The sequence below is a fragment of the Elephantulus edwardii genome, unplaced genomic scaffold (assembly GCF_000299155.1).
Source record: "Elephantulus edwardii isolate Elephantulus edwardi_28Jun2011 unplaced genomic scaffold, EleEdw1.0 scaffold00044, whole genome shotgun sequence".
Lineage (NCBI taxonomy): Eukaryota > Metazoa > Chordata > Mammalia > Macroscelidea > Macroscelididae > Elephantulus > Elephantulus edwardii.
This window is the reverse complement of record NW_006399794.1, coordinates 7,855,933-7,871,920: the sequence shown is the minus strand read 5'-3', so window position 1 is coordinate 7,871,920 and position 15,988 is coordinate 7,855,933. Positions and strand designations below refer to the sequence as shown.

At 40.1% G+C, this 15,988-nt stretch overlaps 1 protein-coding gene across 1 annotated transcript in view; it reads left to right on the top strand.

The window, feature by feature from the left end:
• SYT9 (synaptotagmin IX) overlaps positions 1–15,988 on the top strand; it is a 275,950-nt gene that overhangs the window by 70,979 nt on the left and 188,983 nt on the right. The window contains exon 2 of the mRNA XM_006885446.1: positions 11,242–11,593. Coding sequence (XP_006885508.1) covers positions 11,242–11,593 — 352 coding nt within the window. The remainder of the gene's footprint in view (positions 1–11,241; positions 11,594–15,988) is intronic.

Below are 15,988 nucleotides of genomic sequence, written 5' to 3'. Positions count from 1 at the left end.
ATTAAATGTTCTGGGATTCCCATTCTTCTCAGAGACAGCCACAGTTTGTTATGATCCACGCAGTCAAATGCCTTTGCGTAAACAATGAAACACAGATAGACATTCTTCTGGTATTCTCTGCTTTCAGCTAAGATCCATCTAACATCAGCTACATTTTCACACTCTGTCAGCTCATCGTTTTTTGGAATGGGAACAAATATGTATCTCTTCCAGTCACTTGGCCAGATGGTTGTCCTCCCCATTTCTTGGCACAACCTGGTGAGTGTGTCCAGGGCAACGTGTCTTGAAATATGTCAGTTGATAAGCCTTTATTTCCTTGGTCCTTGTTTTTTGCCAATTCCTTCAGAGTAGCTTGAACTTCCTCCTTCATCACCACATGCTCATGATCACATGTTGTTCATGAAAGTTTTCTTTGTTGCCAATTCTTTTTTGGTATATTGATTCTGTACATTTCTTCCATCTTCTTTTGTGTGTCATCCTTGTGCAGAGGGCATACTAATCTGTATCATTTCAATTTTTAGTATCTGTGCTGCTGAAGAGAGCACATCCTTGCATCTTCTTTTGATGCTTCCTGCATCATTCAGTATTCTGCCTACAGCATCCTTAAGTATTAAGGGGCCCATCCCGCTGCCAGGGCCCCTCCTGCAGGTAGCATATTGAGACTGCCTTTGCCACATAAACTCCGCCCCATACACACCCCTGTGCCAGAAACACCAATATCACACATATACATAACACACAATATGTGTATATATACATATACACACACCATATGTATTTATATATGCACACCCACTATAATAAATATAATATATTCAGACTCCTGCTAGTGGCATGGTTAACATAGTTTGGCTGTTAGCCAACAGGTCAGCATTTTAAATCTACTAGTTGGTCAGAGAAAGAGATAAAACGATCTGTTCCCATAAATTTTACAACTTTGGAAGCCCTGTAGGGTTGCTACGAGTCAGAATCAATGTGATAGTAGCGGGTACAAAACATATATATTATTCTGAGGCCCCATCCAAGCTTGTTATTGAATAAGAGTGTATACAGTTAAAGAATCCCTGTTTCCTCCAAACCAGAACATGTTTGTTTTTGTTTCATTATTGTTTTCACTTGCCTTTATAATTTTCATGCAATTTAAAAGTAATGAGGAATGATAAAATAAATCCCATGTACTTATAACCCAGTTCCAACAATTATAAATTTATGCCTGATTTTGTTTCATTTATAATTTGAAGCAAGTTCTAAGGAAGTCATATTATTTGACTGCTTCCATATGGGAATCTATAAAATATAACCACAATGCAATTGTAATACCTAAAAGAATTACTACTAATCTTTAAATAATCATATTTCCATTCTGTATTTTTCTAGTTGGTCTCATAAATATATTTCTTAACCATGTAGTTTTAGATGATGAATTATGCTTCATTATTTGTTATGTCAAGATATTTGGAGCCCATTTTGTAGACATCGTTGGCAACTCTTTTAAACTTCATGGCATGAATTTTGTGTTCTACCTTATCTTTGACCTCCTGCTTATTTTACTTGGCGTGATTTTATTTTATACAATTGCACTCTATATATTTTTGAAGCTACTTCAAGGTCTTTTTTTTTTAAAAGCAAGTCAGATATAAATTAACCTATTGGTTGTGGTGAACTACCTGCTTTATTTTGCCCCAATCTTTAAATCTGACCTTTTCCAGTTTCTGATTATGAATTTCTTCTTTTTTTCCCACCTCAATTTATTCTCAGTGCTCAGCACTTTCTCAGTGCTGGTGATTTTTGCTTCTCTCCTCAATGTGCTTCCAAGTTTCCTTGAGGAAAAGGAGCCCTGGGAGTGTGGTGTGTTACATGGTGAAGTGGGATATCCGCAGTAATTACTCTCTCCTTGCTCTCCTTATTCCTGTCTTGTGCTAACTAGACATAGGCATCAACTCCTCACTTTCTGTTGTGGATTATCCTTCCAGTACCTGGAGATGTAGATGCATTTGGAAGTTGTGTTTTCTTTGTTATGCTCATAAGCTCCTGTCATTATAAACTGTTGTAAACTCCAAAGCTCAAACTTACTGCCCTGAAGTTAGTGTCAACTCATAGCTGTCCCTTTGGGTTATGTGACTCTGTAAATCCCACAGGAGGAGCTTGCCTATCTTTCTCCTGTGGAGCTGCTGGTGGATTCGAATCACTGGAGAGATACCACCTCTGGGTGAGTAGCACAGCTACCTGAGAACTGAGCCATATCTGAGCCGTATCTGAAACCCAGTCACTACTGAATTATGAGAAATTGGATTGACCCACAGACAGAGTGGAGGGAAGATAGCTGTCATGTAAAGATCACCAAGGCAACCAATTCAGAAACCCAAATAAGGACATTTCCTTTGTGCTAACAGAAAGAAAGCCTTCCTTTATAGCTGGTGACCTGAATTAAAACTTAGAGCCTCCTAAACAGCAAGAAAATAAATCTCCCTTCTTTAAAACCACTCACTTGTATTTCTGTGGCAATCAGCACTAACAATTAAGACCAATTTTCAGTATGCTATTGTTGTTGATTGCCGTCATATCGACACCACTCTTAATGACCCTACGAACAAAAGGCCTGAAGCCTTCAGAAAATTCTAAATTCCTGAGATAGCAAGATGTCAGAATAGTAGTTGAGAGAAAAGAGTTGACAATGGGAAGGGTGGTGTGTCTATGCCATCCATTCCTGTGTCCTGTCTTGAGCTATGTTTGTGCTATAAGAAATGGAAGAAGAGTTGGACTGACTTGAGACCAGGATGGATATTTCAGTCACCTCATATGCACGTGCTGAGTTGACAGTGAATAAAGGAGAGAAGTAATAATGCCTCTGAACTATGATGTTGGTGAAGAATATTGAATGTATCATGGCTTCCATAGCACAAACAAATCTTCCCTGATAGATGTATAGCAAAGTATTCAAATGCAAGGATGGAGAGGCTTCATCTCATATACTTCGGGCATGTTATCAGGAGGAGAGAGTTATCATGCTCCGCAAAGTCGAGGCTGGTGGAAGAGATCTTCAGTCAGATGGATTGACAGAGTGGCTCGGGCCCAGCAGCAGTTGTGAGGAAGGCTCAGGGCTGGACGGTGTTTTGTTTTGTCATGAATCACTGTTAGTTGGAACTGACTTGATAGCACCTACCACCAAAATGAGGCTGTAGCTCTTAATCTTAAGTCTCTTGTTTGGCAGTTTCTTTTATGCATGATTGAGTCAGAACTGACTCGGAGCTGACCCTCCAGCAGGTCTTCAGGGGCAGTTAATCTCACTGCAAGAAGATTGCCCATCTTTCTCTCACTGAGTAGCTGGTAGGTTTGAACTCTGTGCTTTTGGGTTGGAAGTGTCATTCCTTACCAGAACATCACCAGAGTTCCCTATTAGCACAAGCTAAAAGCACACTGACAGAAACAAAGTCAATATAGTGAGTTTTTTTTCAAATCTCCATAAATCAATGAACGTATATGCAGATTAAGACAGCTTCCAGATGTTCTCTTCGTTAGTATTTCCACCAGTTTTAAAGACCTCAAACTCAGACTCTTGTACCACTGAATCTTTGGTATAAAAAACATTCTGAGGCAGTGGATGTGGTCCTGGGTGTGGATTCTTGGGCTTTGTCCAGTGGGAAAGTGGCAGAGGGAGGGACAGAGGCTTCAGGGTCCGGCCTGCTCCTGCTGTTTGTGGTTATGTGTCAGCAAGTTACCTGCGACTCATAGCGACCCCTGTGTTCAATAGCTCTGAACCCTGCTCTGTCCTGAGCCAGTCTGATTGACTCTGATATCCCTCCCCCCGTTGCCCTAGTTACTGTATCAGTCCATCTCATCTAGGGGTCTTCTCCTGCACTGTCTCTCCACACTTCCAAGCATGATGTTCTAGGTGGGCGGTAAATCGAGCATGACTGTGTGCTCAGCTCCCTCTCCAGTCACTTCCTCTCATTGCACTCTTGCCTTTGCCTTCTCAGCTGCAGCTGACTAGTGCATCATTTCCGTCTGCCTCTGCCAGCAGCCGAATGGGCAGCAGTGGCTCTGAGGGCATCCAGAAGTGGACTTCCATGAGGTTTTATTACGGTGTTCCCACAAAGTCTGACTAACATATTACACTGTTTTAAAGAATACATCATGGATATTACAGTGAAACGTCCCTGATCCGTATTTTCAAGAAATGTAATTTTTGTGTCTGTGCAAGTTAAAACATGAGTGTGATAGCAGTAATTGTTGTGTACTGAAGAGTCTGAACTGACCCATAGCTGACCCATAGCTGGTGGGTTTTCAGAGGCAGTTCATCACATAGGAGGAGATAGCCCATCTTTCTTCTGTGGCCTCGAACCACGTGCCTTTGGGATTGCAATGCAGCTTTTTGCCACAAGGCCACCAGAGAAGAGTTTCATATTTTGACACTGATAATCAACAAGATCACCACTTACACTACCCCCTTATATTTTGTTCATGATCCTAAAAGTTTGACAGCTATGAAACAAAGGCAAGTAAACAAGGATAGATGATTTCTTATAGATTTGGTTTAAAAGGAATATTACGCTGGGGGACTGGGATTGTCATTACTGTAGTAATTTTAGTTGGCTTATCATTTATAAACCAGGTTACTGCTTTTATTAGGTGCTGTTGAGTCAGTTCTGATTCCTAGTGTTCTTTTGTATAACAGAGCAAAGCCCTGCTTGATAGCGCACCTTCTCCACAATCACTGTTACCCCCTATGTTGTAATTACTTTGTCTGTCTTGTTTAGACTCTTCCACTTTCATACTGATCCTCTGCTTTACAAAGCATGATGATGATCTTTTGCAGAGACTGGTCCCTCCTGATAAATTTGCTTTTTAACTTTGTAGAGCAGATTACCAGGACTTTGTTGTGTAATGCTTCTAAGTGAGTGAAGACTACCACTCTTTACACTGAGTTGAGGGGAAACTGTTGTCACCATTCAGGAAGTGCCACATTACCCCATTACTAGCAATTGTTTGCATCAATACAGGGTTGTTCGTTTGTTTTATATCTGTTTTTTATTGGTTTGCTTACAAAGTTTGTATTCCTTGTTTTGCATACTACTGTTCATTCACATTATGTTTCATGCAATCATTCTCATGCATTATGTTTTATAAAATTAATCACCATTGGATCTTGCCCATCAAGACCCTGTCTTTTTGCCTGGATCCTTCCCATTTACTTCTCCCCACCTTTGCCCACCAAACTCTGCAGCTTGATGGTTTCACTGCTGCCTGTTCTCACCCTTCCACTCTCACCTCCACCCTCCTCAAGTTCTCAAACTTGTTTTACTAGTTATCTGTCTATTTTGACAATAATGGTCTTATGCAGTATTTGTCAGTTCGCTTTCTTTTCAGTACAGTTTTTTACTGTTTTTTTTCTGCTTATCACTATTTTGTTTGTTGGGTTTTTTTTTTCTTCTTCTTTTTTTCCTGTCTGATGTCTAGGGATTTTGCTGTTCTGGCCAGGGGGTGTTTGTTCTTTTTTCATTGATGCTATTGACTTGTAGTATTGATAAAGGATATTAGATATACTGTGGAATTCCGAGAAAGAAGAAACAAATAAAATCTTGGAAGAACTGCAACCAGAGTGCTCCTTAGAAGCAAGGATGGGGAGATTTAAACTCACATGCTTTGGGCATGTTATTAGGACACGCCAATTGCTGAAAAAGGAACTCATGTTTGGAAAAGTAGTAGGTCAGCCAAAGAGAGGGAAATCCTTAGGAGATGAACTAATGCAGTGAATAGAACAGTGGGCTCAAACCCAGCAGAAGTTGTGAGGTTGGCACAGAATTAGGCAGGTTTTGTTCAGTTGTACCTAGTGAGTTAGAACGAAATAACAACATGACTAGAGGTGACAAGTTAAGAAGTTAGATCAGACCTGATTATAAGGCATTTTACTCTACAGCTTCTCCAGGAAGGACACCTTACACAGCAGCTCGGTCCAGTTTTCTTGCACTATTTCTCCCGAAGCATCAGCACCTCCTGGACACTGGATCAGAACTGGCTTGCCTTCTATGCCTAAATCATCTTCTGCTTGTTTCCTTAACCCTAAGACAAAGGAAGCAATTAATTATTTCCCTTTTCTATAGAAAAATTACCTATGTGATTATAACTTTGCATATTTTAACAAAATATGCAATATTCATTTAAGATAAAGTTATTTAATAGTTCTAACACATAACAACAATAATTTCTAATTTTACCAAATTTTAAATCTGATTGTCTGTTATACAATTATTAAATACTTTAGCTTATCTTTACCAGTATTAAGTGTTTTTTATTTTAGCCAATTAGACCTTCCAGCATAATTTTAGATGATGATCTTGTAATTATTTTTGATGTGACTGTTTTTTCAGATTTTAAGTGAAAATAACAAAAGTACAAAATCAGACATGATTTAAAGATTAATAATAATACTGATGATCATGCACCAAACTTAACAAAACCCCTTAAGAAATATCTTATGTCCTTTTAAAGAAAGCTGTTTTGGGATTCTGGGCTGACTCGTCCTCTCCCCGTTCTGAGACAGTGAGTATGAGATGAGTTCCTTGGCATTAGAGACTCCAAAGTAGAACTTGCTAAACAAAGAGATGAAGTTTCAAGTATAATATCCAGGGAACACTCTGAGCCTTATGTCGCTCAAGTCCAGGCAGGTGATGACTCTTAACAGCTGGTGTACTGTGAAACCATTGGTTTCTCCTGTTGGATGTTCCCTGGTCCACCGCCAGTGCAAATGGTACTTTTGTATGATTATGAAAAAAAATACTCTTAGCCAGAAATTTTTCTTGATTATATGCACAAATCAGGGATGACTGTGAATGTAGTTGGCGCCCTCTAGAGTTTACTGAGAATGCCCTACAAAACCCTAATTCCTGGTCTAGAAACTCCACTTTCTGCTATCCAGTGGCTCCCACTTGTAGTTGACCCTCTAGGGAGAAGAACCACCCATCTTCCTTCTGCAGAGTGGCTGATGAAATGGAACCTTATGGTTCATATGGACTATAAACAAGAGAGCTACAATACCTTATGGATTACGACAATAGAGCTCCTTCATGGTCTGAGACCATCTCTAAATTAGTAGGTGATCAGGACTCCTCAGGTCCCTATATGATACAAACAAAAGGGAGCTCAGATGATGTAGTCCACAGCGAGTTGTGCTGCTGACTCAAAGATCACACCTCTCTGGTGATTCAAATCCACCAAGAGGTCCAAAGCAGAAAGATGGGCGGGCAGTCACCTCTCATGCAGTGTATAGCCTTGGAAACTCAGTGGAGGGTCAGCTATGCGTTGGTTCTGACTCTGTGGCAGAGAGCGAGAATAACCTAAAGCTTGGTGATTGTGATCCACTCAGTGGTACCATGGAAAAAAGGCCCAATGATTTCATTCTTTAAAGATTATAGCCAAGAAACCTCTCTGAAGTAATCCTGTTGTGAATCACAAGAGTTACCATGAATTTGGAGTTGCCTCAATGGCAGTGGGGGTTTAGTCACCTTTTGTCATGACAACAACAGTTTCAAACTTTTAATGGCTTAGCACATCAGATATTTAGATTTGCTTACAAATCTGGAGGTCAGCTATCGCTCTGACCTAGACTATGTGTTGGGAATAGATTTCCTTCTCATTTTGGACTTTGAGCTGCTCATTTTGGCATTCAGACTGAAAGATCAGCTCTAGTGTAAGTCTCTTCTTTTATGGACAAAGATATGTATGACTTAAGAAGCATTTGGTCCGTGGTGGCATGGGCCATAGCCACTCAGGTTTCATTGCCTAGATTAGGTCACATGGTCAAGACCAATAGCAGGGCATTGGGAAGTATGCCCTTCCCTTGGAGGGAAGTCTGATGGAAGAGGGACATTTAGTGACTAATAATACAGTTACTACATCACTAAGACCTCTTATAGTGTCCCTCCTCTACCAGATGTCTGTGTCTAGACAATACTGGTTGATTAACAAAATGTAGGGAGGCATCTCTGCCTCAGAGATAGTTTGAATTACAGAATGTGTTATGGGATTTGTTTCTGAGCAGAGCTTTTAAATTTTTAATACTTTGGATTTTGGAGTGACAAGGATTGATAATTGTTGTTGCAATCTGATTACATGAAATATATCGCCTCCTTCCTTCTGCCTCCAACAAGAGGCTCTATTAAAATTTGCACCCACTAGTTTTACACTCTGCTGTGCAAGCTACTGGAACCAAGTGGTGCCTGAGGTGAAATCATCCTCTTCTTTCCATCATGGTAAGACACAGGCTTTGTTTCTAATGCCTTTTATTCTTCTTCCGTTCACCCCACTCCCTACACTAATCTTAGCCCTTGCTGCTCTGAGCTTGGGTTTCCCTTTTGCCTCTGTCAGTTTCCCTTAATTTAACTGTGCGGTATTCAGCATCGATTTTATTTCATTTAAAACAATTTCAGAAATTCCTTGAACTTCCTAATGGATGGATGGTGCTCTCCCTTGTTTTCCAATACTATATTGTAGGCTTATCCTATTTCGGTGAAATTTGAGGAGAGAAAGGTAACAACTATTTGAGTTCAATGTTTTCAAACAGAGAAGCATTATTGTTTCACCACAGGGCAAAGGTTGAAGGGGAGGGATCAAGGAAGTTAAGTTAGACCCCTCACCAGCATGGACACTTGAATTTCTTTCTAAAAGCTACTACTTTTCATTAATAAACTGTTATTTTTAAAAAAAAATTTATCAAGTCTCATTGGATTCATTACAAAACATGCATGGATGGTAGATGAGCAGTGGATTAGTGACTTGCAGGAGAGGTTGGCAATTTTTGTCATTCCTAGTGATTAGTTAAGATTGCTGTTATTGTTGTGTACCATAGAGTCAGAACTGACCCATAGCTGACCCCCCCATGGGTTTTCAGAGCCAGTTAATCTCATGGGAGGAGATTGTACATCCTTCTTCCATCGAACAGCTAGTGGCCTTAAACCAAATGCCTTTGGGATTGACACTAGGCCACCAGAGCTCCCTAGTTGAGATTATAACTATTAAATAACTCCTTTTTAATTTTCTTCCACAATTGGTGAATCCTCTGAAGGTTTAGGGTGTGCAGCACTCCTCGTCTGCAGAGGCTAGCACAGTACCAGGCATGGATTTGGCCCCTAGAAATCTTTGATTATAGCAATGTAAATATTAGTAATAGACAGTAAAGACAAAACCTAGGGAGAGTATTTTTTGGCTCATGAGTGAAGTGGATCACAGAGGTGGCTCGTAGCACTGTTCCATCAATAAAGAATTTGCAGTTACTACAATGCTAGCAATGATGCCTCATGCTCCCTGACTCTACACTAGTTGGTGCAGAATATGGGAGTGGGCCAGGCTCTGTTGTGAACATTAGGAGCCCAGCCACTGAAGACAGCCCTGCTTAGACCCAGCCAGAGACTCTGGGGCATAGTCCAAGTGGGAGAGGCTGTCACTGTCCCACTGTGTCATCTCAGCATTACTACTTCAGAACATTCATGCATACTAATTCCAAAACCAGCACTTATATTTGTTTAAATGTTCTGGCTGTGGAAGCAACTTTATCAAATCTTACTAAAAATTAGAAGTGCTTGGAATTTAATGTCTCCTGAGGGTTACCTTCCCTCCTCCCCTCTTCATCAATGACAGGCGAGGATGTATAAATAACCCAGATCTCTTGTCCCTGGTAGAGCAACTCTAAGGTGCATAGAGAATCTCCAGCAGGCTCCCCGCTGGGTAATTGGTTTGGAAATCAAGGCCCATTTTTCCTGGATGCTTTCCCTGCCTCACTTCACTTCTCTTCAGATGTTTCCTTCATCTCCTAAACAAATCACTTGCCTTTGAATCCTTGTCTCAAGATCTACTATTGAGGACATGCAAAGCATGACAATCTGCTCTGGGACTTGGGGATGTGACCACTGAGTGATGGGTATTGTTAAGGCTATAAAATCTACAAGGTTTCATTTTGCTTATAGAATACCAGTAACTAAGGGACATTGAGCTTCTTTAAAAGCTGATGGAAAGCTTTGGGAATGAGTAAGGGTGATGGTTGAATAACCTGATGAACATAATTAACGTCACTGAACTGTACACTGAAGTTGAAATGAAAAATGTTTTATGTATTTACTACAGTGATTTAAAAAGCCTTATTGTGCAGCTCTTATTCTGGACTGTTGTAAAGTGGACTGGGCGGGGTGTGGGGGGTGGGAATTGTACAACAATGAAAGAATTTTTTTTTTCTCCCAAAAAGAAAAGCAAACTGGTGGGTGAGATGGACAGGGAGGAAAATGTGTAACAATGACTGAATGGAAATCCAAGTTCTCTATAAACTTTCATAAAATCTGAATTTAAAAAAAAAGTGCCACACTGTGAAAAGGTAGCAGCTGTAGAAAGAAAGCACTCACTCCATAGGTTGTGAAAATAGTTAACACATTCAGTTGCTCAGATGCTGACTGAGAGGTTGGAGGTTTGAGTCCCCTCGCACGCACTTCAAAAGAAAGGCCTGAGGATCATCTCCCAGAACATCATCTCTTGAAAACTCTGTGAGAACGGTTGTCCTCCGATGTGCATGGGGTAGTCATGAGTCAGAGCTGCCTCAGTACCAACAAGTAACCTCTCTTGCTTTTAAAGATTGTCATATTGACAATTCCCAGAAGCTTTATGAAATCACAAGTTCATCTTTAATGATAACTGAAATTGTCCTGCTTATACATCAGTGATGAATGATGACTAAAGGAGAGGGTCTTATTTGACTTGATGGCCACTGATTGTCCTCACTTTTATTGGTCCTGTATCTCTTGCTATAGTAAGGGGCCCTGGTGGTTCAGTACTTAACTATTTAGTTGCTAATTAAAAGGTTGGTGGTTTGAACTCACCAGCCCACTCTACTAGACAAAGATGTGGTCCTCTGCTTCCATAAATATTTATAGCTTCAGAAATTTCATTCCGCTTTGTCCTACAGGGTCATCTGGGTTCAGAATTGCCTATATGGCAATGAATTTTTTAGTTTGTGGGTTTTTCTTGCTATGGAAAGCTGCCTGTTCTTTCTTAACATGACTCTGATATTACTGTCGTACTTCTACTCACTGGCCTCCAGGTTTGTGAATCCTCATTGTGACTGCCCCAGGATCAGGTTCCTGATAACTCCTGGCCTTCTCCAGTCTGCTGCTAAGGGATGACTGGGTGGAAGGGTTCTTCTCTCCATGCAGGGTGTGGCAGGAGTGATCACACTGACCTTTGATCTTTGTTTCTTTGCAGATATCTCCGTGAGCTTGCTGACCCTTGTGGTCACTGCCTGTGGTCTCGCTCTCTTTGGCGTTTCTCTCTTTGTGTCTTGGAAGCTCTGCTGGGTCCCGTGGCGAGAACGAGTTCTGCCCTCTGGTAGCAAAGACAACAATCAAGAGCCTCTTAACTTCACAGACACAGAAACCAATGAGCAGGAGAACAGTGAGGACTTCCTAGACCCTCCCACCCCCTGTCCTGACTCTTCCATGAAGATCAGCCACACTTCCCCTGACATTCCACTCTCAACCCAGCCAGGAGTCCAGGAGAACTGTGCTCATAGTGCCCGGGTTCAACGCCAAATCACAGAGCCAACCTCATCAGCTCGGTTAGTAATTCCACCTTCCTTTCTGAATAAAGTGTAGGCTATTCCCTAACCCTTCCCTTGGCAGCGGTGGCATTGGTCAAGCAGTAGTCAAAGAGTCTGCAACTTGTTAGCTTTCTTTCCAGTATCACATGGATATGGGAAAACTTGGTTCTTCAGCTCTACTCAGTGTCTATTTAGATCATTATAATATTAGTTAACATTGATAATATGTATGGTATATCAAGTTTTGTACTAAGAACCTTATATGTGTTATTTTATTATAGCTCACAACTTTGTGTGAGTTTGCTCGTGATTTTTCATTGAAGAAGAAATTTAAGGAGATTAAATAACAAAGCATCTAGGTTAGGATTTGAACTCTCATTTAACAGATACCAAAACCTGAGCTTTTAACCACTGTTAATTACCCACCTAGTGGTGTAGGTCACTTTGATAGTTTAGAGGGTAAAAAAAAAAAAGCAGTACCAACTCAAAGGGAGGCTGTTCAAATCCACCAGCAACTCCTTGAGATAAAGATTGGGCAGTCAGGTCCACTGTGATTTCTAGCCTCTGAAAACTCTCTGAGGGTCAGCTATGACTCAGTTCTTACTGACTGGAAATTCGTTTGGGTGTTTTGAAAGGGCTAACGGATTTGTTCACTGCATCTCTGACCTTACTTAGCTATCACACACAGGCTCTCTTTAGAAGCAACGGTATGACTGGAGGTCCTTGTCCATCAGCCTTTATGAAATCTGGAATGCTCAGACCATTTTAGTTGCCTAGTACTACTGTAACAGAAATACCATGATTGGGCTGCTTTAAAGAACAAAAATTTATGTTTTCACATTTCAGGAAGCTGGAAGATCAAATTCACCGTGTGGTTCTAAGGGAGGGCCCTTCTTTGTCTATTTCAGTTTCTAGTAGTAAACAGTTATTGGAATTGCTGGGCTTATAGATTGATCTGCCTCCTTCATTATCAGATGGAATCATTCATCCTCTTGCATGTGCTTGCTCCTATGTCTGAACTATCCTTTTTATAACTCAGAATTGCTTAGATTTAGGATTCACTCTATACTGATAACAGAGAGCTGTGGTGGTTCCCTATGTGGTACATAGGGCGTTGCACTGCTCTTCCAAAGGTGATCTATTCCTCTTTGGTAATTTGGTAGTTTGAATCCATCAGCTGCTTCTTAGGAGAGAGAAACATAGGCATTCTCCTTCTATGTGATTTACAGCCTCAGAAACCCAGTGCAGGGTCAGCTGTGAGTTGATTCTGAGTTGCAGTAATAGTAATTTTTATGGTTCTTTGGAAGCTTTGGTGGCATAGTCCATGAGGATTTGCAGTTAATCCAAAGGTGATACCTCGCAGAAGCAGCTAATTCACTCATGGCTCTTTGGAGAAAAATGGGCAATCTCCTGTGCAATTCACAGCCTCTTTAAAATCTCACTGGAGGGTCAGCTATGGTGTCATTAACAGAAAAAAGAAAACCAGAGGCCTGGATTCATATCTATTGAGGATTAGGATGCTAGTATGTATTTTAAGGCACACAACTCAGTCTGTAACACCAAGCCTAGGGTTAATACTTCCACATATCTAGATGTTTCATGCTCTTAAGCAGTAGAAATGTGATGGTTAAAACATGGATTCTAGGGTTGCATAAACTGGCTTTACTATGTGATCTTGGCCAAAATACTTAACTTTTGCATGTTTCTGAATCCTTTTCTGTAAAAGAAGAATGGTAATGTCACCACCTTACCATGTGGTTTTAATGATGAAAGAATGTGTGTCATGTGCTTTTTTGCACAGACATGCACCACTTTAATGTTCCAAAGTCTGACTGCTGTTTTGTTTTTGGTCTTGCTACTGTCATCATCATTATCATAGGGACAAGCCTCTCCTAAGGCTCATATGCTGCATAAAGGCACATTGGAGGCTAAACAGCCAGTTCCAAACCACTGGATGTAAAGACCCGTTTTCATTGTGAGATTTCAGGGAAAGCGACTCAGGGAGTAGCTTTTTTTAAAATGGAAATATTTGCTTGAGCGATAGCCAGAGGAATAGCATGTGCTGTTATTTGGAAAGTACAAGCACAGTCTGGGAATAGGTTGGTTTGGGTTCTTTAAGATCTTTTTTTATTTGTTCCCCAGAAACAAAAATAAGATTTCACCCTTTTTTTATGTTAATCAAGTTTATCCTGGAGGCTCAGCTCATTCACATTAAGTGGGATGGAATATGACAGTTTATAATTTAATATTTTCAGAAATCTATTTTAGCATCATTTCCAATTCTAAATGAAAGAGCTCAACTGAAAAGATTACTCTGTGAGGAAATAGGTGGTTGTTTGCCATTTGACTTAGAAGAAGTCCTTAAATTTCAGCCCAAGAATTTATTTTCCGTTTTAAGACTTGAATATAATAGGAGCTCTGTTTGATGCTGCCAGAGTTCATGCAGTAGTCCAAACTCATAACAAAGTCTTTCAACAACTTGAACCTTTCAGGTGGAGTCTACAGTGAAATTGCCTCCTCTCTGGCTCTCTGCATGTGATTTTTCTGACCTGCATTCTAATACTGGGTGACAGTGTTTGTATTTTTAGTAGGTTATTGATCTGACGACTCTGCCGTCCTTCTAGTGAACTAATAGCAATAATATTACTACCCAATATTTCTCTTAGGAAAAAATGGATACACACTTTTCTCCCTAGTTCTAGGAATGTAATTTATATAGAAATATAAACTGTGTATATATTCACCACTGATATGTGGAAATTGACTAGAAGGCACAAAAATAAAAGAGGAAAGTGAAATAATTCTCGATATAAAATGCATTCAGATTCAGGTTAGTGCTGAGAATATGCAATTAAATGATCTTATCTGATGACCACAATCAAGTCTCGTGCTATCTGAACTACCCTAAGAAGATTGAAACTCTTTCTGGTTCCATATGACCTAATACTGACAATTTGCATCCTTGCACATTTAAAGCATACTTAAATTACTACTGACCTATTTTTATGGGTTCCATCTGGCAGAGCCCATCCTTACCATAACAAGAGTGGTGTATGGGCTTCTAATTAATTTTTACTGATAAGAAAAATGAATGAAATTTCTTCATGCCCCCAAACAATTTAAAATTCTTTCTTAAAGCAACATTTTTGTTCTTACATTTGGAGAGGATAAATATACTTTATACTTAGATAATTCTAATTCCCTGCTTTTCTAGTTACCTGATTTTATTCCTTCTTTGTCATTATGTTTTTTGCTTTCTCTCTGCTGTCTCTCTTTTTTCTTCCCTTATTTCTGTCTTTTCCTTTCTTCTTCTCTCCCTTTCTTGTCTTTCTCCTTCTCCACCTCTCCCTATCTTTTCACCTCTCTCTCATTTCTCTTCTTTTCTCTCTTCTCCCTTTTCCCCTTTTTTCTTTTTATCACTATAACATCTTACATGATTTTACTGGAAGAGCTGGGGCTGCTAAACAAAAGGTTGGTGGTTTGAGCTTATTTAAAAAATAGTGAAGGCAGCATGGAGGTGGCTGAGTCTGACACCTGTTACACCACAAGGGAGAACTGTCCCCATCAACATCATCTGCAACACAAAATCAATTCCCATGTGGTCAGACATAACCCCTCACTCCCTCACTTTTCTCTACAATTGTCTAATATAAATTCTACAGTTCAATTAGGTTATAAATCTGTTGCAATAGCTACACAGAAAAACCTGGGAATCTGCTCCCATAAAGATTGCAGTCTAGAGAACCCTATAGGGGTGGGTTATACACTGTCCCAAAGGATAGCTGTGGTTTGAATTTGACTTGATAGCACTTAATGACAGCACTTCTCTTTTGCAGAATTTATCACTTTTCCAGAACATCTCCTTCACCCTCTACTCCTAATACTTGTTGTGGTGTACTGTAGAGTTGGAACCAACCTATAGCTAACCCTCCTGCAGGTTTTCAGAGCCTTTTTATTTCCTGGGAGGAGATTGCTCATCCTTCTCTTGTGGAGTTGCTGGTGGCTTCTAATCATGTGCCTTTGAGATTGCAGCACAGCTTCATGCCCCTAGATCAACAGAGCTATAGCGTCTATAGTAGCATTTGCATCTGAAATCTCAACTTCACTTAGCTTTATTATCTTGAAAGTGTTTGGCTCACACCAGTACCTTTTTAGGACATCCTAGAGATAGACTTCACTTTGTATTCTAGAGATGTTCTTTGTATAAATATTCTTTATCAGGATAATCTATTTTGTTCTTCAAGATCAAGCCTTTAGCATGTATATATCTATATATATCTGTACTATCTCTATCTATATCTCTATAGTTACTTTTGCTGCTGCTGCTTGCTGTTGTGTGCCTTTGAATCAGAGCTGACTCATTGCTTCCTATCCAGCAGGTTTTCAAAGGCAGTTAATTGCATGGGAGGAAAA